At 38.5% G+C, this 21,979-nt stretch overlaps 1 protein-coding gene across 1 annotated transcript in view; it reads right to left on the reverse strand.

The window, feature by feature from the left end:
- Atrn (attractin) overlaps positions 1 to 21,979 on the reverse strand; it is a 102,050-nt gene that overhangs the window by 36,100 nt on the left and 43,971 nt on the right. Inside the window, exons 6-14 of the mRNA XM_042694427.1 lie at positions 20,184 to 20,352; positions 14,986 to 15,076; positions 13,415 to 13,658; positions 11,903 to 12,086; positions 9,634 to 9,788; positions 8,471 to 8,555; positions 5,178 to 5,398; positions 3,203 to 3,324; positions 631 to 769 (exon numbers count right to left, since the gene is read on the reverse strand). Coding sequence (XP_042550361.1) covers positions 631 to 769; positions 3,203 to 3,324; positions 5,178 to 5,398; positions 8,471 to 8,555; positions 9,634 to 9,788; positions 11,903 to 12,086; positions 13,415 to 13,658; positions 14,986 to 15,076; positions 20,184 to 20,352 — 1,410 coding nt within the window. The remainder of the gene's footprint in view (positions 1 to 630; positions 770 to 3,202; positions 3,325 to 5,177; positions 5,399 to 8,470; positions 8,556 to 9,633; positions 9,789 to 11,902; positions 12,087 to 13,414; positions 13,659 to 14,985; positions 15,077 to 20,183; positions 20,353 to 21,979) is intronic.

A 21,979-nucleotide genomic window follows, 5' to 3' on the forward strand; every position in this document is an offset into this window, starting at 1 on the left:
TTAGAAGATGTCTTTTAGGAAGATGCTCAAGTGTTCTGGTACATTAAAGTTGAGACACAGAGTAAGAAAGAAGAACAATTCTATAAATTGAATCATATTCTTCTAAAGGATATTCAAAAGGGGGCTAAGTTCAGCCCAACTGTCTTGCTAATGCAGAGAGCACAGTGGCAGAGAGCCACAGTTCCCTTTCCTGGACATCACAGGGAAAATATACCATAGGGATTCAGTCATATCTTGCTGCTCTCAGCCTGTTTATCCCCAAACCTCAGGATACCATAAGGTATAGGGCTAGAGTTTCCTTCTCCTAGGAGAAGCACCCAAGGAAGTAGATTACAAATTCCACTGGCCAGTAAGAAGTACTCATTATGACTTGTCCTGATTGCCCTGAAGGCTGGCTGCTGACACTGTGTAGATCTATCACAGGGAAGACCATTGGACAGGATCAGTGACATGCAGACAAACTGTCATTTGATTCTGTCAAATTGTCATTGATTTAGGAACTGTATTTTAGTTAAGAGGGCAAGGGAATAAACAAACACATTCCTGTCTATTAGGTTCAATCCACTCTACAATACTGAGGAGGTGGAATGAAGTTTTGGGTCCACACACAAAGTAAACCACAAGGCCTACCAGGCAAGGCAATGCACTCCTGATTCCGGGGCTCCCACTGGCAGTTCTGGTCCAGGGCACAGCTCCTGCAGCTGGTCTTCTTGTTACAGTAGTACATGGGGTTATCCTTGGGACACTTCTCATATCTGGAAATGGAGATCTAGAACACAGTGGACAAAAGATTTTTCTTATATTCAGAGAGTAGGGAGCTGGGTACTGGTGGCTTATAACTACAATCCTAGCTACTAAGGAATCTGAGATCTTGAGGATCAGGGTTCAAAGCCAGCCGGGGCAGGAAAGACCATGAGACTCTTATCTTCAATAAACCACCTGAAAACTGTAAGTGGCGCTGTGGCTCAAGAGTAGAGCACTCTCACTGACCTGAAGAGCTGAGGGACATCACCAGAGTTCAAGCCCCATGACTGACAACAACAACAACAACAAAAAAAGAGAATAAGATAACTAAAGACAAAAAAATCTAAAGAGGAAGCAAATTTTAACTAAAGAGACAAATCAAATGCAGATGAAGCAGCACTGTAATAGGAAAACCATATTGGAATATTCTGCTCAAGAACATGCATTTTAGCTGGCAAGGAAACAGACCTCTTTTAAACATCATGCCTCAACCTGCTAACCACAAAATGGGAATGTTGAAATTGCTCCTTTTCAAATGTTTTCTACAATGGTCTAAAAGTTTGTATTTTAAAAAGCACATTAAACTAACAAAATGTCCTATTAAATTGTTGAAGCTAGCTGGGTGCTGGTGGCTAACATTTATAATCCTAGTTATTATTCAGGAGGCTGAGATATGAGGACTGTGGATCAAAGCTAGCCAGAGCAGGAAAGTCTGTGAAATCCTTATCTCCAATTAACCACCAGAAAACTAGAAGTAGTGCTGTGGCTCAAAGTAATAGAGCACCAGCCTTGGGCAAAAGTGCTCAGGGACAGAGCCAAGGTCCTGAGTTCAAACACCACAACCAAAATTATTGAACCAGGCGCCTGTGGCTCACACCTGTAATCCTAGCTATGGTAGGAGGTTAAGATTTGAGGATCACAGTTTGCCAGCCCAGGCAAGAAAGTCTGTGAGTCTCTTATTTCTAATTAACCACCAGAAAACCAGAAACGGCACCGTGGCTCAAAGTGGTAGACTATTAGCCTTGTGTGAAACAGCTCAGGAACAGTGCTCAAGCCTTGAGTCAAAGCCCCACAACTGATAAAAAAAATATATAGATAGATAGATAGATAAATTTTATATATTTATATATATATAGAAACTAGAAAAACTGGGTCATTTTATCTTCTTTGATCTTTTTTTTTTTTGGTCCGGTCGTGGGGTCTGAACTCTGGACCTGGATGGTCTTCAGCTCAAGGCTAGCGCTCTACCACTTGAGCCACAGAGCCACTTCTGGCTTTTTTCTTCTTGTTTATGTGGTGCTGAGGAATCGAACCCAGGGCCTCATGCATGCAAGGCAAGCGCTCTACCACTGAGCCACCTTCCCAGCCCTTCTTTGGTCTTTTATAACCAAAAATTCAAAATTCATGTTTAGAAACCACAAGATAATACATAGATGTGAGAATGCTGGGTGTGGTGATACATGCCTATAATCTCAGTTATCTGAGAGGCTGAGAAGGATCACAAGTTTAAGACCAGCTTGGGAAATATAGTAGGACAACCTCCCCCCCCCCCAATTAAAAAGACAAAGAGATTTTGCAAAGATTATTCTTTCTATAATTCAATATGGGCTACTATACATCTGACTCAAATCCTAATTTTTTCCCTCAGACCTTACCCAAGTGCAATGAGCTCACCATTATAAGCTTCAGAACCAGAATCTAGTTTAGCTACCACCATACTCAGGAACAAAATCTTTAGACAAAAGTCTTACCTTCTTCTAAAGTACCATGCACAAATTCTTATGGATAGTAAGAGCCTCAAAATCAGAAAATATATATTATCTTTTTCTAGAAGAAAACTTGAGCAATGATAAAATCTAAGTCTACATCACATTTTAAAAATAACTCTGAGGGGCTGGGAAGGTGGCTCAGTGGTAGAGTGCTTGCCTTGCATGCCTGAGGCCCTGGGTTCGATTCCTCAGCACCACATAAGCAAAAAGAAAAAAAAAGCCGGAAGTGGCGCTGTGGCTCAAGTGGTAGAGCATTAGCCTTGAGATGAAGAGCTGAGGGACAGCGCCCAGGCCCAGAGTTCAGCCCCCATGACCGGACCCCCCCCCAAAAAACAAAAAACTCTGAGGCTGGAGACATGACTCAAATAATAAAACACTAGCCAAGCAAGCCAAACAAGTACAAGTTCAGACCCAAGTACTAGCAAAAAAAAAAATCTCTGGACTCCAATGGTCCCAGTCCTGTAATCCTAGCTATTCAGAGGCTGAGACCCAAATGATTGAGGTTCACTAGCCTAGAGAGAAAAGTCTGGGAGAAACGCCACACCCCAGTATTCATACTCACACGTATACACATGTGCATGTGCACACAAAACATCTGGACAATTACTTATGCCCTACATTCAACCTACATCTATGCCCAATTAGGATTATTTTTTAGCCTGTGAAGCCCTTGAGTAACGGCCCCTGACCTGGCCTTCTGTGCAGCTGTGGTTCATAGGGACACAATGGTCATTGCACCAGTGGCAGTCATTGGTGTTGGCTGTGCAGCTGTAACAATCCGTGTGCTGGTCACATCTGTCATGCTCAAAAGCTATAAGAGAAGAAAAACTCATCAGTTTTGAGAGTTTTGGTTAAGCACAAGCTTAGATAGATTAATAAAAAAGCTAACACCTCATAATATGGTTGAGAAGTAAACTGGAGAGTGAAACTGGAAGGAAAATATATTCTTATGTTTAGGCAAAAATAGCAGGACTTAAAAAGTTTTAAAAAGTTGGCAAAAACTTAAAAGCAAAGGTAGGTCAACAACTATGATGCACAATTGATGTACAAAGTAGGTCTTGGAATACTTTTCTTCCAAGGGTGGGGGAATCTCAAGTTGTAATAGAATAAACAACAGGAGCTATTGACTCCTTCCTAGTCACAAAAGCAAGTCAAATTTAGGCACAGACAGAGGCAGTGCCATGGAAGGAACTATATACTACTAGTGGAATCAATACTAAAGGAAGCACTAGACAAACTGCATTTTGTGCACAAACGTATATTCAAGAGTGTGAATTTCAGAACTTCTGGGATACTGCAGACCTGCTACACTCTGCAGAAAAGTGAAACTGTAACCCTCTTGTGATTTGTTAAATCATCTCAGGGGTATGGTACATAGTGGAACCCACAAATTGGGCCCACCCAATTTGGTTCTTACTGAGAATTTACATTCCAAAGCAGGTTAAATTAGGGCATGCCAGCAAAGTAAAAGCTACCATACCACAGTTCACCATAACTTTCAACACCACGCCTACTAATTACAAAATCTAGTCAATGTATTTAAATTAACTGAAGTCTATAAATATTTTGTATATACCATCTTCTTACTTTTAAAGACTTTCTTACACACAACTTCACTATGTTGATCTGTGTTCACAGCAAAAGGGCAAGAAGCTTAACAAGCAGGATGAAGAGAATAGCTTGGAGGTTCTAGAAGCATAGATCATTGCTTATCATCAGTAACTATCTGTCTTACTATCATTGATATATCCAACTAGCACAATTAGAAAATACTTTGTAAGTACAGCAGCTCTATCCACCAGAACTTCTGGGTTCTGCTCCAGATCTTATGCTTAATTTTAGACCTCCAGGAACCAGTATGGTAACCACAAGTACCATGTAGTTTACAGTAAAATTAAAACAAAATACAAGTTTCTATTCCTCAGTAACAGCCACATTTTAACTTATCTGATAGTCCCATGGCTACCATCCTGGAGCAGTGCATCTATATAACATTGCTATCATCAAAAAAGGGCCATTACCAGGTGCTGGTGGCTCATGCTTGTAATCCTGGCTACTCAGGAGGCTGAGATCTAAGAATCATGGCTCAAAGCCATCTGAGCAGGAAAATCCATGAAACTCTATCTCCAATTAACCAGAAAACTTGAGCTATGGCTCAAGTGGGAGTGTGTTAGCCTTAAGAAAAAAAAAACAACATAAATAACTGTTCAGGAACAGCACCCAAGCTCTGAGTTTAAGCTCCCAGGAGTGGCACAAAACAAGTGCCACAGCCAGGCCTGATGCCATATACCTATTATAGCCCTAGCAATCAGGAGAATTAAGGTTGTGAAGCTAATCTGGGCTACACAGCAAGAATTTGTCTTAAAAAAAAATTCCACAGGTTAATACTGCCTCAGACTAAGGCAGATAGTTCTGAAGTTGATATATAAAGCCTTATATAATGCCTGCAGTTTTGTCTCCAATCACTAACAGTTTCCAGGAAGCATATGGCATTCTCATCCATAGTAAAGATGTTTATAAACCAATTTTCAAACACTTAATAAGGATGTACTAGCAACTAATAATTTTGGATAATGAGGTGAACATAACAAGTGCTCAAATGCTAGATTCTTTCATAATTAAATAAATTAAAATCTCAAATTCTAAGTAGAGAAAAAAACATACTTCTTTTGGAAAAACATTCTGATTTTAACTTTTGTGCTTGTTCTTCAGTTGTGAACTCCCAGGAGATACACTGAGCTGATCCTGTGTCCCACACACACCGGACACCAGGTCCTGCTGCTATGCAAGCAGCCTCACTCCGGTGCGCTTCACACTGCTCTGAGGTGAATATTAAGATGTCACTGAGGAGAAGACTGTTGAAACCACCAAACACATACATGGTGCTAAGAGGAAAAAAGAGAGAGGGAATTTACTGAGAATTTATATAACAAATACATGATATACTTTTGCAGTCAATCTTCAGACAAATTTTACACATCAGAAGTCTGCAAAGAAATTATTTTTCAAGGTCTCAAAATCATTCTTATTCTACTTCTCAAATTCAATCTTTCATCCTGATTTGTGGTCATCTGTATTTACATAAGACTTCAAGAATACTTAGAAGATAGCAGAGAAGCCCTAACTATCTTTTCTTACTTAGAGAAATATGAGTTACTGAAGACACAAAAAGTAAAAGCCAGGGCAGATTGTATAAATTTACAGAACTTTAAGTATATTCCACAAATTACAAACAGATCCACCAGCAAATAGTAGAATCCTTTATTGATTGAAGCTTTTGAGAAAAACCACTGGCTAGTTTCTGGCTGAACACTATGCTACAATGATCTAGGGACAACCCACAGGAAGTCAGGCTTAAAGTTAGAAACAAGAATAAACAATTACCCCATGACCAACAACAAAAAGAATAAACAATTAAGTAGAGAAATCAGTAGTGGAGAACCTAAGTAAATTACAATCCCAGTGGTGCTGGTAAGGCAATCAGAATCCAGACTTATTACAATATATTAATTACTTTCAGTACTAAAGTTTGAACTCAGGCTCATGAATTTGTTAGGGAGTGTTCTACTAAGTAGTGTTTTGCAATTTTTGCTGGGTCAGCCTCACACTCTCCAACCTGTGTCTCCCACATAGTTTTTATTTGAGGCATGTAACACCATGCCTAGTCCTTATATTGTTTTAAATGTTTTGTTTCTAATAAAATATTGCAAAGTATGCAAAGAAATGAAAAACAACTCAAACAGAGAAAACAAATTCAATAAAACCTCAGGGTCCCATGTATTGAACTGAGGAGAAAAATACTTGCAACTATTATATATTAAGGAAATTTTTTAAAATTTTGTCTAAATATTAAATGAAACACTGATATGAGTGCCTCCACATATACAGAACTAAATATAATCAAAAGTAACTGCAATAATAGCTTGAGGAAAAAAATTACTTTGCTAATCAGTCTGCTACGACCTTCCTGGAAAAATTTTAAAATGTTATTCTCAAAATTCTTAACAAGGCTAACAAAATTTATAAAAGTGATTATCCTTTGTACCATAGAGCGTTTAGGGCACATGTACGATGCCTCTGTGCTTCTATACACTGTTCACTAGGTTATCTTCAATCCTACCAAACCAATGCCAGATTAGAAGCTGAAGAAAGGATTGGTTGGAGGTTGTGCAAACAAAAGAGTTAATATTATAATTAAGCCGGGTGCTGGTGGCTCACGCCTGTAATCCTAGCTACTCAGGAGGCTGAGATCTGAGGATCGTGGTTCAAAGCCAGCCTGGGCAGGAAAGACCGTGAGACTCCTATCTCCAATAAACCACTAGAAAACTGGAAGTGGCACTGTAGCTCAAGTGGTAGAGTGCTCGCCTTGAGCTGAAGAGCTGAGGGACAGCATCCAGGCCCAGAGTTCAAGCCCTACAGCCGACAAAAAAAAAAAAACCACCAACAAAACTATATTTAAATATCTGAAGGAAAAGTAAGGAGCTTCCTTCTCAAGTGAATTTTCCATTTTTGGACAGGTTTAAAGGTGTGTCCTTACTAGGCATTTCTACCAACCCTGCACAGGAGTAAAGGGGATCCCTATATCAACTGGGAGTTTGGAGCAGATGATTTCAAGGTTCTCTTCCAAGTCCCAGATCTTAAACTCTGCAATAGTAATCTACAATAAGGATTAAGTGATTCAGTCATGTAATGCCTACATTTTCCCCTAATCAACAGAGGACTAATTAAAAAATAAAGATTATGTGGCTTTTTACATATTCAATACTATCGCTAAAAACTGCACATTTCAATAACCAAGAAAATGAACTCTGAATACCAAGTTTCTTTTGATTTCTGGTTGGTAGTAGAGGTTGAACTCATGATCTGGTCATAAGGAAGTGCTTTATCACTTAAGCTACACACACAACTCTTGTTGCTTTCGTTATCCAGATGATAGGATCTTGAATTTATGCCCAGACCGATATGGACTGTAATCCTCCTATTCTCTCATAGCTGGGATAAAAGAAATGCCCAGTTAATTGGTTAAGATGGTGTCTCATAAACTTTTCAGGGGCTCACCACCAAATGTGATCCTTGTAATATTCCTGCCTCCTGAGTAGCTAGAATTACAGGTGTGAGCTACCATGCTGGGCCCCAGGTTTCACTTTCAATCCCACTATCTCACATGAAGCAGGCTAGATTCAACTAGCCAATTTGTTGCTTAAACCACATAAGCTCATTCCTCCAGTAGAGTTGTGTTCTCAGCAATTTTGAAATTGCCTGCTGGTTCTGGGAGAGTGAAGAAGCCTTCAAGGATGCTTGCCTTTTCCACAGTCTCAGAGCCTTACAACTCTTACTTTCCCTTTCATTACTCTCAAAATCACAGTCCAGTTGACCTGGCAAGAAACACTTAAAATATGCAGCTACTTGTAAGGCAGAGATAGGAGGACTGTAGTTCAAAATCACTAGGCAAAAAGTCAGTGAAACACTATCTTGGGGTAGGGTGGGGTGGGTGGGGGGAGGGAAAGAGGGAGAAAAATGAGGGAGGAGTAACAAGTTAGACAAGACATATACTCACTATCTTACTTATGTAACTGTAACCCCTCTGTACATCACTTTGACACCAAAATTTTAAACACCTAAAATATGTTTAATAATATATTTTTTAAATCCACTATCTCAGAAAATGAGCCAGACATTGTAGTACATGCTCATAATCCCATCGACTCAGGAGGCAAAGGCAAGAAGATTTCAGTTTAAGGCCAATCCAAGACAAAAATATAACCTTATCAATAAAGCATTTGAAGTAATTCATATCTACACCAAATATTTTAAGCATAAATCAGGAAATTTAAATCTATGTGGTTCTGTGAAAAACTAATGAGATGAAAAAATCCTTGGAAATAATACAGAAGTCCAATTCTTCTTCATTTCTACTTCATTTCAAATACAAGAAGAGTAAGCATTTTTCTACTTACCTGTTGTGTAAGACTGCTGTATGGCCAAATCTATTAACATCATGGTGGAGATCAGGTCTGGGAAGCACTGACCACCGATCACAGGCTAGGAGCAAGAAAAACGTATTTTAGAGCAGATTGCCACTCATAATCAAAAAGAACTTTGCTAGTCATGCTATTGCCCTAAGCTAGAAAGCAGCAGTAGCAAAGCAGATGGCACAGAAGAAATACAGATCACACAGCAATGCAAACCAGTGAATCATCTAGATCCATGAAATCCCCCAATTTCCTATTGCTTTACCTACCCAAGTATGATTGAACCCAGAGTCTTACACGTGTTAGACAAGCTCTACCATTTAACTATATCCCAAACTCACTAGAATGTTTCTAATTTTTAGAAAATCTCATATTAGGGGCTGGGAATGTGGCTTAGTGGTAGAGTGCATTCTAACATGCATGAAGCCCTGGGTTTGATTCCTCAGTACCACATAAACAGAAGAAACCAGAAGTGGTGTTGTGGCTCAAGTGGTAGGGTGCTAGCCTTGGCCAAAAAAAAAAAAAAAAGCTCAGGAACAGTGCCCAGGCCCTGAGTTCAAGCCCCAGGATTGGCAAAACAAACAAACAAAACTTCCTATTTACAAAGCTTATTTGAGTAAAACATGCAGGTTCCAAATTTTTCTCCCCTTCTCTACACTGAATTGCCCTAACTTTAGTAGCTGTAATGGAAAAATTCAGATGGAAAATTATGGGTTTTGTGGTAAACCTTCAGTTTTACAAGTTTTAATTCAACTGACTTGTAAAAAGATTAAAATGTTAAGTTTTATACAGTTTTATATGCATTTATCATGGTAAAAAATTTATTTTAAAAAGAATATTCGATATTTATAGAAAAAGCATTTGGTATCTGCTTTTCATGAATGAATAAATCCTGCCATCTTCTGGTCAAGTATATTATCACACCAAGATAATATGTGATGCCTGTTTTCTATGAAATGAAATACAGATAATCTATGTTAATCCACTTTGACACAATATTGATGGCTACAACTACATACCACTACTATGTAAAGTACATGTGTCAAAGGAGAAACCAGTTAATTTAAGTCAGCCTCAAAAATTAACATTTATATTGCTTATAATTACAAATCATTCCTCTGAAGCCAAAACAGCTTTGGACAACTTACCAATGTCATAAGCCATGAAATCTGAAGAGAAGCATTTCGCTCCGTGGCTCATAGATGTGTCATTGTGTGTGTTTCCTCCAAATACAAGCATGGTTCCACTCACTATTACAGCTGTGTGCAAGTAACGGAAAAATCGGCTGTCCTTAAGAATGGTCCTTTTGCATTTATTTAAAAATAATAAACAGAAGGTTAGTTCTTAAAGAATACTTTTCAATCTGCTAATGCAAGCATAATCACTTTTTAACTTCCAGACTTTTCTTCCTATAAACCACCTACACCCTAAGGTTACATAATTTCAGTTTCTGGTTAAAATGATATAAAATATAGACAAAAGTTTACATACAATGTTATTTCCAACTGCACAGGCTTAGTATGACCACACAACAAAGTATTACACAGTCACCAATAATGACAATTTTTTAGCAGACAAAATGTAAAATCATATTCATGGCATCATGTCAAAAAATGTGAGGAAATACCAAAGAAAGGGAGAATGTATTGCTTTATATTAATATCATTATTTCACAACTTAAATTTACATTTGCTAAAATTAATGTAATATTTAAAGTGAGGAGAGTTCTGCCAAATTGGAATGAGAACAACTTGTCTGATGATTTTATGGGATGATGCCAGTAACTTATGCCAAAAAAGACACTGGTTATCAAAGGAAGATTTTTTAAAAAATTAATCTATCAGCTGAACACTAGTGCCTCATGTCTCTAATCCAAGCTACTCAGGAAGTTGAGCTCTGAGAATTGCAGTTCAAGACATCCAATCCCAGGTAGGAGTCTGTGAGCCTTTTATCTCCAAATAACTTCCAAAAAAGCTAGAAGTGTACCTGTAGCTCAACTAGTAGAACACTAACTTTGAGCAAAAAAGCTCAGGGACAGGGGCTGGGAAGGTGGCTCAGTGGTAGAGCGCTTGCCTTGCATGCATGAGGCCCTGGGTTTGATTCCTCAGCACCACATAAGCAAAAAGAAAAAAGCTGGAAAGTGGCGCTGTGGCTAAAGTGGTAGAGCACTAGCCTTGAGCTGAAGAGCTGAGGGACAGTGCCCAGGCCCAGAGTTCAGGCCCCATGACTGGAACCAAAAAAAAAAAAAAAAGCTCAGGGACAGCACCCAAGCCCAGGACCAGTACACACACATAAAAAAATTAATCTAGGGCTAGGAAGGTGGCTCAGTGGTAGAGCGCTTGCCTTGCATGCCTGAGGCCCTGGGTTCAATTCCTCAGCACCACATAAACAAAAAGAAAAAAGCTGGAAAGTGGAGCTGTGGCTCAAGTGGTAGAGTTCTAGCCTTGAACTGAAGAGCTGAGGGACAGCGCCCAGGCCCAGAGTTCATGCCCCACGACCAGAAACCCCCCCAAAAAAAAATTAATCTAGCTTGATATGAGCATAGCTCAGTGGTACTACATTTGTCTACCATGTGCAAGGCCCAAATTTTGACTCTTACACAACTAAGAAACAAAAATATATTTTTTTTAAAAAATGTCAGCTATGTACGTTATTCCTTAAAATTCTGAAGGAACAAAATTGTACAGTAGTACTTAGTATATGAAAACTGAAAATACAAAATGTCAAGCATTTTCTTTTTCTTTTTTTTTTTTTTGGGTCCGGTCGTGGGGCCTGAACTCTGGGCCTGAGCTCTGTCCCTCAGCTCTTCAGCTCAAGGCTAGCGCTCTACCACTTGAGCCACAGCCCCACTTCCGGCTTTTCTTTTCTGCTTATGTGGTGCTGAGGAATCGAACCCAGGGCCTCATGCATGCAAGGCAAGCGCTCTATCACTGAGCCACCTTCCCAGCCCCATGTCAAGCATTTTCTAATCATCCTTCTATATAAAAATTACCAGAATAATGCAACAACAAAATATACTAGCTGGGTGCCAGTGGCTCATGCCTATAATCCTAGCTACTCAGGAGGCTAAGATCTGAGGATCATGGTTCAAAGCCAGCATAGGCAGGAAAGTGAGACTCTTATCTCCAATTAACCACCAGAAAACCAAAAGTGGCGCTGTGGCTCAAGTGGTAGAAAGCTCGCTTTGAGCTGGAGCTGAGGGACAGAGCCCAGGCCCAGAGTTCGAGTCCCACAAACAAACAAACAAACAAAAATATATATCATTTTTTAAATCTTATGGCTACTTCTTAACTTCTCTAGTTTCCAATGCTAAATAGAATTATCTGCCGACCTGAAAACAAAAACAGAACACATTTTCCCACCAATTGCTTATATAGAATTCATAGTATAAAGTAAAAGCTCAAGAAAAGCACATACCACATCCGGGTGTCCACATCGTATCTGTAGAGGTCGTCTGCAAGCCGATATTTATTAGCACTAAAAGCCTTGTAGCCACCATGAACATACAGGGCCTTGGTTTTGGGATCATAAACACTGCTATGGCCATAGCCTCCTTGCACAAGGGCACCTTGGGTCTGTAATATATTCCATGTGTTTTTATCTGGAAAGGAAAAAAAAAAAAACAGTTAAGCCATGCGCTGGTGGCTCACACCTGTAATCCTAGCTACTCAGGAGGCTGAGATCTGAGGATCGAGGTTCAAAGCCAGCCCGGGCAGGAGAGACCGTGAGACTCCTATCTCCAATAAACCACCAGAAAACCGGAAGTGGCGCTATAGCTCAAGTGGTAGAGCGCTCGCCTTGAGCTGAAGAGCTGAGGGACAGCACTCAGGCCCAGAGTTCAGGCCCCACGACCGACAAAAAAAAAAAAAAACAGTTAAAAGCAAGTTCTCTAATAACTAAACTCTTATTTTTAAAAGAAGGCACCTTAGCAGGGCAGCAGGTGCTCACACCTATAAAACTCTACACGATGAGATCTGAAAATCACAGTTTGAAACCAGCCCAAGCAGATAAATCTGAAAGACTCATGGTCAATTAGTCAGCAAAAAGTATGGAGGAATAGGTAGAGTGGTAGAATGCCAACCAGACATAAGTGAAAAAGCCAAGGGAAAGCTTGAGGCCCTGACTTCAAGCCCCCATACTGGCAGGCAGGCACATTCGTGCACATGCATGCCCACTCATATACACACACAAAGGAAGCCACCTTGTTAAGCATAATAAACACCTGTAATCCCAGCATTAGGAAGGCTGAGACAGGATTCCAAGTTTGAGATCTGCCTACACTACACAGCAAAGTACTGTCTCAAAAAAAAAAAAAAAGAAAGAAAGAAAGAAAAGAAAAGAAAAGAAAAGAGAAAGAACAACTAATTAAAGACTCCTAAAATTTTTAACAGTCATGATGCTAAATTCTGATCTCTTAAATATTCTAATGTTCTAACTTGCTAAGTAAGAAAAGAATTTCACTAAACTTAACAGTCAGATTCTCCCCCAAACATTAATTTCCTATCATGTTTAGTGACCAGTATACAAGCAATTCTTAGACCTGTTTTCTCAAAATGTTAATTTTGGATGATATTCCTACCACACAGATGTAATGAAAAATTATACACTAATTGGGAATCAAATTTCATTAAACCAATTTCTAAAGGACTACCCTCCCAATTTTTCAGGTTATGTGTTCTTTTGAACTATTTTTATTTACTTTCTTTTCAAAGCTTCTAGGACCATTTTTGGCTTCTTCCTAATTAAAATAAATACATACTACATAAGGGCAACAATTATCTGAATTTCATTGCGAGTACATTAATGTTAAAACTGCATTTCAAAATAAAATATTGAATCAAGATTAGAGTCTTATTAAACTATCCTAATAATAAAGGTAGATGTAAATTTGATGTGCAAAATACATCTACTGGAAAAAAATATACCTACCCAAGTCATATTCTTGCACACTGCTTATATATCCATAGAGTGGGCAGTGGCCAAAGATGACCAGCATGACCACTCGGCCACTTTGGAGGGTAACAATGTGTGCTGAGTGCCCAACCACTGCATACTGCTCCTTTGCCTTAGGGGTCAACAATACCCATGATTCATTATGGATATGAAACACTCTTAACTCATTGGTCACATTTCCGGTTGAGTCAATTTTTCCTCCATACATGTAAATTTTATCCTAGGGGAAAATGTAAACAGGATTTTAGAAACCATTAAAAATTCAAATCTAAGAACAGACGATGATTTATTTAAACCCCGATATTATTCTTAGCTTAAAAATATTAGTGAAATGCACTTTTCAGTAAATATGAGGTCAAGAATAGAGAAAGGAATAAAATATAATCACATTCTGCATTTCTAAAACCTTGCCACTTTTCCTGAACTTCCTCATATGAGATCTACTACAGGATAAAATGACTTGAAAAAATAAAATTGCTCCATCTACAACATACCTACAAAAACAAGAAAATGAACATGATTATTCAGTTATAGTATAATGTGGCTATCCTTGGCTAAACCTGCTAGTGAGCATAAAACCTGTAAATTATGACACTTTTTAATCTGTATTTTTAACCATATGGCATCATAATACTCAGTAGTTTGAATCCAATAAAATCTTACATTTAAAAAATTTAGATCCACAAGTGGTAGAGCGCTAGCCTTGAGCTGAAGAGCTGAGGGACAGCGCCCAGGCCCAGAGTTCAGACCCCACGACCAGACCCGCCCCCCCCCAAAAAAAAATTTAGAGCCAGGTGCTGGTGGCTCACGCCTGTAATCCTAGCTACTCTGGAGGCTGAGATCTGAGGATCATGGTTCAAAGCCAGCCCAGGCAGGAAAGTCTGTGAGACTCTTATCTCCAATTAACTCTTATCTCCAATTAATCTCCAGAAAACCAGAAGTGGCACTGTGGCTCAAGTGGCAGAATGCTAGCCTTCAGCTGAAGAGCTGAGGGACAGCACCCAGGCCAGAGTTCAAGCTCCACGACTGAACACACACACACACACACACACACACACACACACACACACACACACACACACACACACACACACACACACACACACACACACACACACACACACACACACACACACACACACACACACACACACACACACACACACACTCTTTTACTTCAAGGCTGGGAATATGGCTTATTGGCAGTGCTTGCCTAGCATGCATGAAGCCCTGGGTTTGATTCCTCAGTACCACATAAACAGATAAAGCTGTAAGCAGCACTGGCTGAAGAGGTAGAGTGCTAGCCTTGAGCAAAAGATACTTAGGGTCAGTACCCAGGCCCTGAGTTCAAGCCCCAGGGCTGGCACCAAAAAAAAAAAAGTTACTTCAGTTTTCACTTATAACTTAGCCAATCAAATATCCTCATCCCACTAAATAGAAAGTTCCCCCCCAACAACTAATAACTAATATTGAATAGCTTTTCCACAGCATAAAGTAATTTAGAAGAGTTGAATTTCTTGCTTAGTACAGAGTAGAGAGATTTTTACCTTATACAATGCCAAAGAATGACCATATCTAACAACCACATTGTTCACAGAACGGTTCAGTGGAAGCCATTCCCTAGAGGTAAGGTCATACCTACAAAACAAACAGATCATATTTGCACTCATGACAAAACAGAACATCCTACACTCTTTTACTTGTGTTATAACACTGTTTAGAAATGCTCATTAAGTCTACCATGTATAAGAAGGTACCTGTCAATCTGGCAAACACACCTGACACCTGGGGCCCTAGGGCCTGTTGGAACTCAGGAAGAAGAGTTAGACTACACAATCCTGGAAAGAAATAAAAGTTTACTGCCAGTACTGGGACTTGAACTCAGTGTGTGGGCACTGTCCCTTATGATTTTTGCTCAAGGCTGTGCTCTAACGCTTGGGTGATAGCTTTACTTTCTCTACTGGAAGTTAATACTTTTTGAAAACCTTACCTAGGGGGGGAGGGGGGAGGCTGGGAAGGGATGTGAAGGGTAAACAAAGGAGGAGGCTGCAATGCTTGGTAAGAAATGTACGCATTATCCTGCCCATGTAACTGTAACTCCTCTGTACAGTATGTTCACAAATAAAATTAAATTAAATTAAAAAAAAAAAAAGAAAACCTTACCTATACAAAGTCTAAATCTCTTGAAGCTTACATCATACTAAAGAGACTTAGATTTAATTTCTTATAACCTTTCTCTCATTTAATTAAGAAAAATTAAAGACCTGTCTTTAGTAAAGTCTTTTTAAAGTATCTGACTTTGGGCTGGGAAGGTGGCTCAGTGGTAGAGTGCTTGCCTTGCATGCCTGAGGCCCTGGGTTCAATTCCTCAGCACCATATAAGCAAAAGGAAAAAAAGCCGGAAGTGGGGCTGTGGCTCAAGTGGTAGAGCGCTAGCCTTGAGCTGAAGAGCTGAGGGACAGTGCTCAGGCCCAGAGTTCAGGCCTCACGACTGGACCCAAAAAAATAAATAAATAAAATAAAAAATAAAAAATAAATAAAGTACCTGACTTTAAAAAAAGGATAATTAAGAAAATTACTAATCTTTCCTTTTAATTATGTAGTTCACATACTTTCAAGAAAGAATGTCACTATATAGTATTTCAAGTACACAATGATTATATTTAAAGAACTCTGAAATACATAAATGACAAAAAGAAAATAACATATTCCTATTTTTATAATTTATGCTAATGAATCATTATATCATTATTATATAATCACAATCAGTATCTTAAAATACTTTCTTTCTTTGGCTTTTGAGAAAAGTCATCATGCTACTGCTATTATAAAAATCATACGTGTTCACTATGAATACAAGTAATGTAAAAAAAGAGCTGAACATTTTAAAAATTATTTTATGTTCCATCATCCAGAAATATTATTAACAGTAAGTACAGCTCCAGATATATTCTATGCATATATACACAGAATAGAATCAAAAAATGAATATACTAGATGATACCTTAATTGTAAATTTTATAGAATAGAAAAAAAGAAACCAAAAGGAAATTAAAATTATTGTTACATCTTAAATAAATGTTTCTTTTTTATAGGAGTTTACTAGACTAATCCAAGTTTGGTTTTTTTTTTGTTGGTTATGGGGCCTGAACTCTGGGCCTAGGCACTGTCTTTCAGCTCTTCAGATCAAGGCTAGTGCTCTACCACTTGAACCACAGCGCCACTTCCCTAATCCAAGTTTTTTGTGAAAAATAATAAGATTTGCCAGGCGCTGGCAACTCATGGCTAAATATATAGTTTTGAGATTTAATTTAAATTTCTTGAATAAATTTCTATGTTCTGCCTAGTGCCAGTGGCTCATATCTATAATATTCAGGAGACTGAGATCTGAGGATCACAATTCAAGGCCAGGCCAGGTTGGAAAGTCCATGAAACTCTTATCTCTAATTAAAAAAAAAAAAAAAGCCAGAAATGGAGCTGTGGCTCAAGTGGTAAAGTACTATATAGCCTTGAGCACAACAACTCAGGGATAGCACCCAGACTCTTAAGTTCAAGGCCCAGGACCAAAAGAAAAAAAAAAAAAGAGAACTTCTATTGTTCCATCTGTACTTCCACTAACTTTCTTCTGTTTTCCCCCAACCCCCACCCCATTCTTCTTTGACTAATTCACTGGGATTTTTGTCTTGGCTATGTTTTTTCAGTTTTAAGTTTGTTGGTTTGATTTTTCCTTATATCTCCGATTTTTGGGGTGAGATTTACTACATTTGTTTCAAACATATGTAATTATTCATTTTAGCTTTTTTTGGGGGGGCAGTTATGGGACTTGAACTCAGGGCTTGGGCACTGCCCTTGAGCTTTTTTACTCAAAGCTAATGCTCTACCACTTTGAGCCACAGCACCACTTCTAGTTTTCTGATGGCAAATTGAAGCTAAGAGTCTCACAGACTTTCTTGCCCAGGCTGGCTTTGAACAACGATCCTTAGTTCTCAGCCTCCTGAGTAGCTAGGATTGCAGGCATAAGCCACCAGCACCCAGCATCATGGAAGCAGTTTTATAATGGCTATTTAAAAATTCTTGTAAGATAATTCTAACATGTCATGTTAGTGTGTCTTCATTGCCTTTTTTCATTCAAGTTGAGATTTTCCTGGCTCTCGGCATGACAAATTATTTTCTATTAAAATCTGAACACTGTGTATATTATGTCATGAGATTTAGATCTTATTTAAACTTTGTTATAGTAAGTTTCCTCTGATAACCATTCCAGTGGAATGGGGAAAGAGGACTAGTTAGCGTCATTACCATTAGGAGTAATGTGAAGGAGGCCTTTTTATGGCTAGGTGGAGATGAAAATCCAAGGTTCCTCGATGGCCTTCTAATACAACTCAGCACAGGGGAGGGGAAGGGTGATTGGGGCATCTCACTAGATCCTGGCACTTCCAGGCTTTCCACACAGAGCAGGATGGGGCTACATTTCCATCATTTTTAGCTGGAATACAGATTACTATTAAAAGCTTTCAGGCTACAAGTATGGCTCAGATTGGTAGAGCATTCACCTAGGAAGCCCAAACCCTTGAGTTCACCTAGAAGCACAAACCCTTGAGTTCAAACTTCAATACTGACCAAAAAAAAAAAAAAAAAAAGGAAGAGGGAAAAAGAAAGAATGGGTTTTCTTGGGTTTTCTTTTTCCCTCTTTTTTTTCTTTGAGGTAGTAGGCATCAACGTTAGGACCTCATGAACACTAAGCGGGTACTCTACCACTAAGACACATCCCAGCCCTTTCCTTGGGCTCTTGGCTTTCGTCTGTCAGCATTTCTAAACTGCCCATTTCCTCAACAGCAAGTCTGAAGTACCCAAGGCAAAAAGAAAACCCTCAGAACTCATCGGCAGTTCAGTTTGTACCCTAGCCAGACTGTAGCCTTTTTTCTACCTTTCAGCGTTTCTTCGTGTGTTTTAATACAGTAAAAAGTTTTCAACTGTGTTTTCAAAAATAAGTAACTTTCATTTCTTTATGATAACTCCTAATATTTAATTTCCAAAGTAGTACTTAATGTTTATTTTTCGTGTCCTATACTTCTGAAATGTTAAAGATTCTTAACTTCTATTCTCTCATCAGAATGTTTCTAATTGATTAGATTTTCTTTCACATTATGTATCACTATATTGTGTTTTAGCTTATTTTGGAATGCTGAAATATTTTTCATCAGTTTAATATTTTCTATATATCACAATTTTATCCTCTATCCTCTTTTTTGCTTATAAGAACCTTCTATGAGAGTTGGCATTGGTATTTTAAAGTGAACTTGCTTCTCACTCAGCTTTTACAGGGCAAGTTTGGTGTAAGACAGCTCTTAAAACATCTTACTCTTCTGTATCCATGGTTCAGTGTTCCCACAAATGGCAGCTTCCTTGTTTGTTGAGATCTTCAGCTCTGTACCCTGCTGACTATTACCTGAACTTTCTTTTACTTTGTCTGTATTGTCCCTGTCTTGTGAAATTTGAATTATATTCCCAACATTTCACACAGTATGGAACTTTCTCGGGCAAAGAAACAGGCTGGTTCATTTGGTGAGTACATAATGTACTAACTGCTCCAGACCCTTCCAATCCTACTACAGATCCATTAGCTCCCCCTGGTACTAGAATATTCACAAATTCTCAGTGTCAGCTACTGTTTTTAAATTGATTTTCTGAGCTTTTAAATGAATACACTCTAACCATTCTGAACTTATTGGTCTCCCACTACTGCACAGACACTCATATTATACAAGTCTTGCAGCTATCAATGGTTCAGCCCCAATCTATTCCTGAAGATACCTTCAGATCAAGTTTTGTTACAGATGTTGCTTCTGTGTTGTCATTTTTCTATCCTAATTGTTCTGGACGGTTTTTTTTATTGTTTTTGTACTGGGGCTTGAACTCAAGGCCTCATACTCTTGCTTGTTTTGCTCAAGGCTGATACTCTATCACTTGAGCTATGCTTCCACTTCTGGGATTTTGTTGGTTAAGTGAAGAGAAGAGTCTCACAGTCTGGTCTGCTTAGCTGGCTTCAAACCAGGATCCTCAGGTCTCAGCCTCCTGAGCAGTTAGGATTACAGGTGTAAGCCACCAGTAACCAGCTTGTTCTATGTTCTTTAATGACTATATTTGGGGGAAATTCAGAAACAATATACCCACTGCCGTATTTCCAGAACCCTTTTAGGAATAGATATTGGTGCTTTACAATCTTCAATAATAGAAAATTCCTAGAAAAAATTCTAGACCACAAAATCAGCCTAAGTAGTGTTAATAAATCTCTTCTAAAAATTAATCTTCATAGCTAAATTTCTCTATGATAATATACATTATTCTTTCAAAACAAGTGGCAGAGTATGCAAACAAAGCTCAAACCTGAAAAGTATTAGACAAAAGCAAAATAGTAAAGTATACATTCAAACAATTTTTGCATTTGAAAATATTAATTATACTAAAAGGAACAGCAATCCCCTATTTACATAACCTATTTTGGGACCTAAAGCAAAAGATACTAAAAAATATCTCAAAAAGATCATTATTCTTATCATAACAATGAATTCTTTGTGGGTCTCAATTTCAAAAATTCAGCATATATAAAAAGGGTTTGGAAGACTACCAAAATATTAACCGATTTTTCTCAGGTGGTAGAAACTACTGACCATTTCTTTTTAGTTTGCTTGTTTGCCCTTTAAATTTTTCAGAATGGAAAACTAAGCTTCTTACAAACAACTTACGCTAAAACCATGTTGCAATCTGAGTGGTTGAACATATAGCCTCCGACAATCCACATTATATTTCCATTGACCACAGCTTTATGAGAGGCTCTAGGGAGCTTTAAATGAGAATATTCTTCTCGAGTCCAAAAAGACTGGTTAGCTGGCACAGGAATTGAACATCCAGGACCTAATAAAACACAATAAATTAGTATCACAAAATACAGTTTCAAAGCTTATTACATTTCAAGTTTTAAGCATCTGAATGTAACATATTTAAAGAACAGTCTTTCCTCTAGCACTTAAATATTAACCAAACAAATCTCTCTAACTTGTGTTTTTAATATACTTAACGTACTGACCAAAGAGAATCCTCAATAAAATTCAAAATCACAAACTTTGTCTGGACTTGGTCATATTTAATAACGAAAAAATATTTAACTAGTACTCAGTAAATTTCAGTAATGAAAAATATTTAACTAACTCTCAGTAAACCTTAGTAATGAAAAATATTTAACTAGCTCTCATAGAAGACTATACAAAGAAATTATTATTTCAAATGAAAAACATCTTAAATTATACACTTTAATAGGTGCATTTATGTATGTTAATTATGTCTCAATAAAGCTGTTTAAAAAAATGTTGGGTCAGGCACTAGTGGCCTGTAATCCTAGCTACTCAGGAGGCTGAGATCTGAGGATCTCGGTTCAAAGCCAGCCCGGACAGGAAAGTCCGTGAGACTCTTATCTCCAATAAACCACTAGAAAACTGGAAGTGGCATTGTGGTTCAAGAGGTAGAGCGCTCACCTTGAGCTGAAGAGCTGAGGGATAGCGCCCAAGCCCAGAGTTCAAGTCCCACGACCGACCAAAAAAAAAAAAAAAAAAAAATGTTGGGCACTGATGGTACACCTGTAATCCTGGCTATTTGGGAAATGAAATTGGAAGCATCAAGATTCCAGGCCAGCCTAGGGGAAAAAGTTCACAGGACATCATCTGAACCAATAGCTAGGTATGGTGGCACATGCTTGCCATCTCAGTTACATGGGAGATTGGATTTGGAGGATTAAGGTTCTAGGCCAGCCTGGGCAAAAAAGTTCTTAAGATCCATATCTCAACAGGAAAAGCTGGGTGTGATGGTATGTACTTGTTATCCCATGTACAATAGGAAGAATAAACTAAGAGTATCATCATCTAGGCATGCCTGGACAAAAAGGGAGATCTTGTCTCAAAAAAAAACTAGAACAGCTATGCACCAATGGCTCATGCTTGTAATCTTAGCTACTCAGGAGGCTAAGATCTGAGGACTGAAGTTCAAAACTAGCCTGAGCAAGAAAATCCATAGACTTTATCTCCAATTAACTAACAAAAAGCCAGAAGTGTAGTTGTGGTTCAAGTGGTAGAACACTAGCTGTTAGTAAAAAAGCAAAAAAAAAAAAAAAAAAGAGCATGAGGCCCTGAATGCTAACATCAGCACAAGCAAAATATGTAAACCAATCACCAAAGAAAAAAAGCCTGAATGTATGGCTTAAATAGGAGAATACCTGCCTAGCAAGTATGAAGCTCCAAGTAAGGGAACAAGAGAGAGGGAGCAAAACAAAGAAAAATTATAGGGCTAAAATACAACAACCAGACCTAGTCACAGTAACAAAACCTCTCGATCCTCTGATTAAGCCAAGAACTTTATAGATGCAAGAGACAGATTCCATTCTCTGGAGGTTTAGCTGCTGCTAACAATATTTAACTCCAGCTATTAACTCCTCAATATCAGCACCACATAAGCAGAAAAAAAGCTGGAAGTGGCGCTGTGGCTCAAGTGG

The sequence above is a fragment of the Dipodomys spectabilis genome, unplaced genomic scaffold (assembly GCF_019054845.1).
Source record: "Dipodomys spectabilis isolate Male_0828 unplaced genomic scaffold, ASM1905484v1 ptg000175l, whole genome shotgun sequence".
NCBI lineage: Eukaryota > Metazoa > Chordata > Mammalia > Rodentia > Heteromyidae > Dipodomys > Dipodomys spectabilis.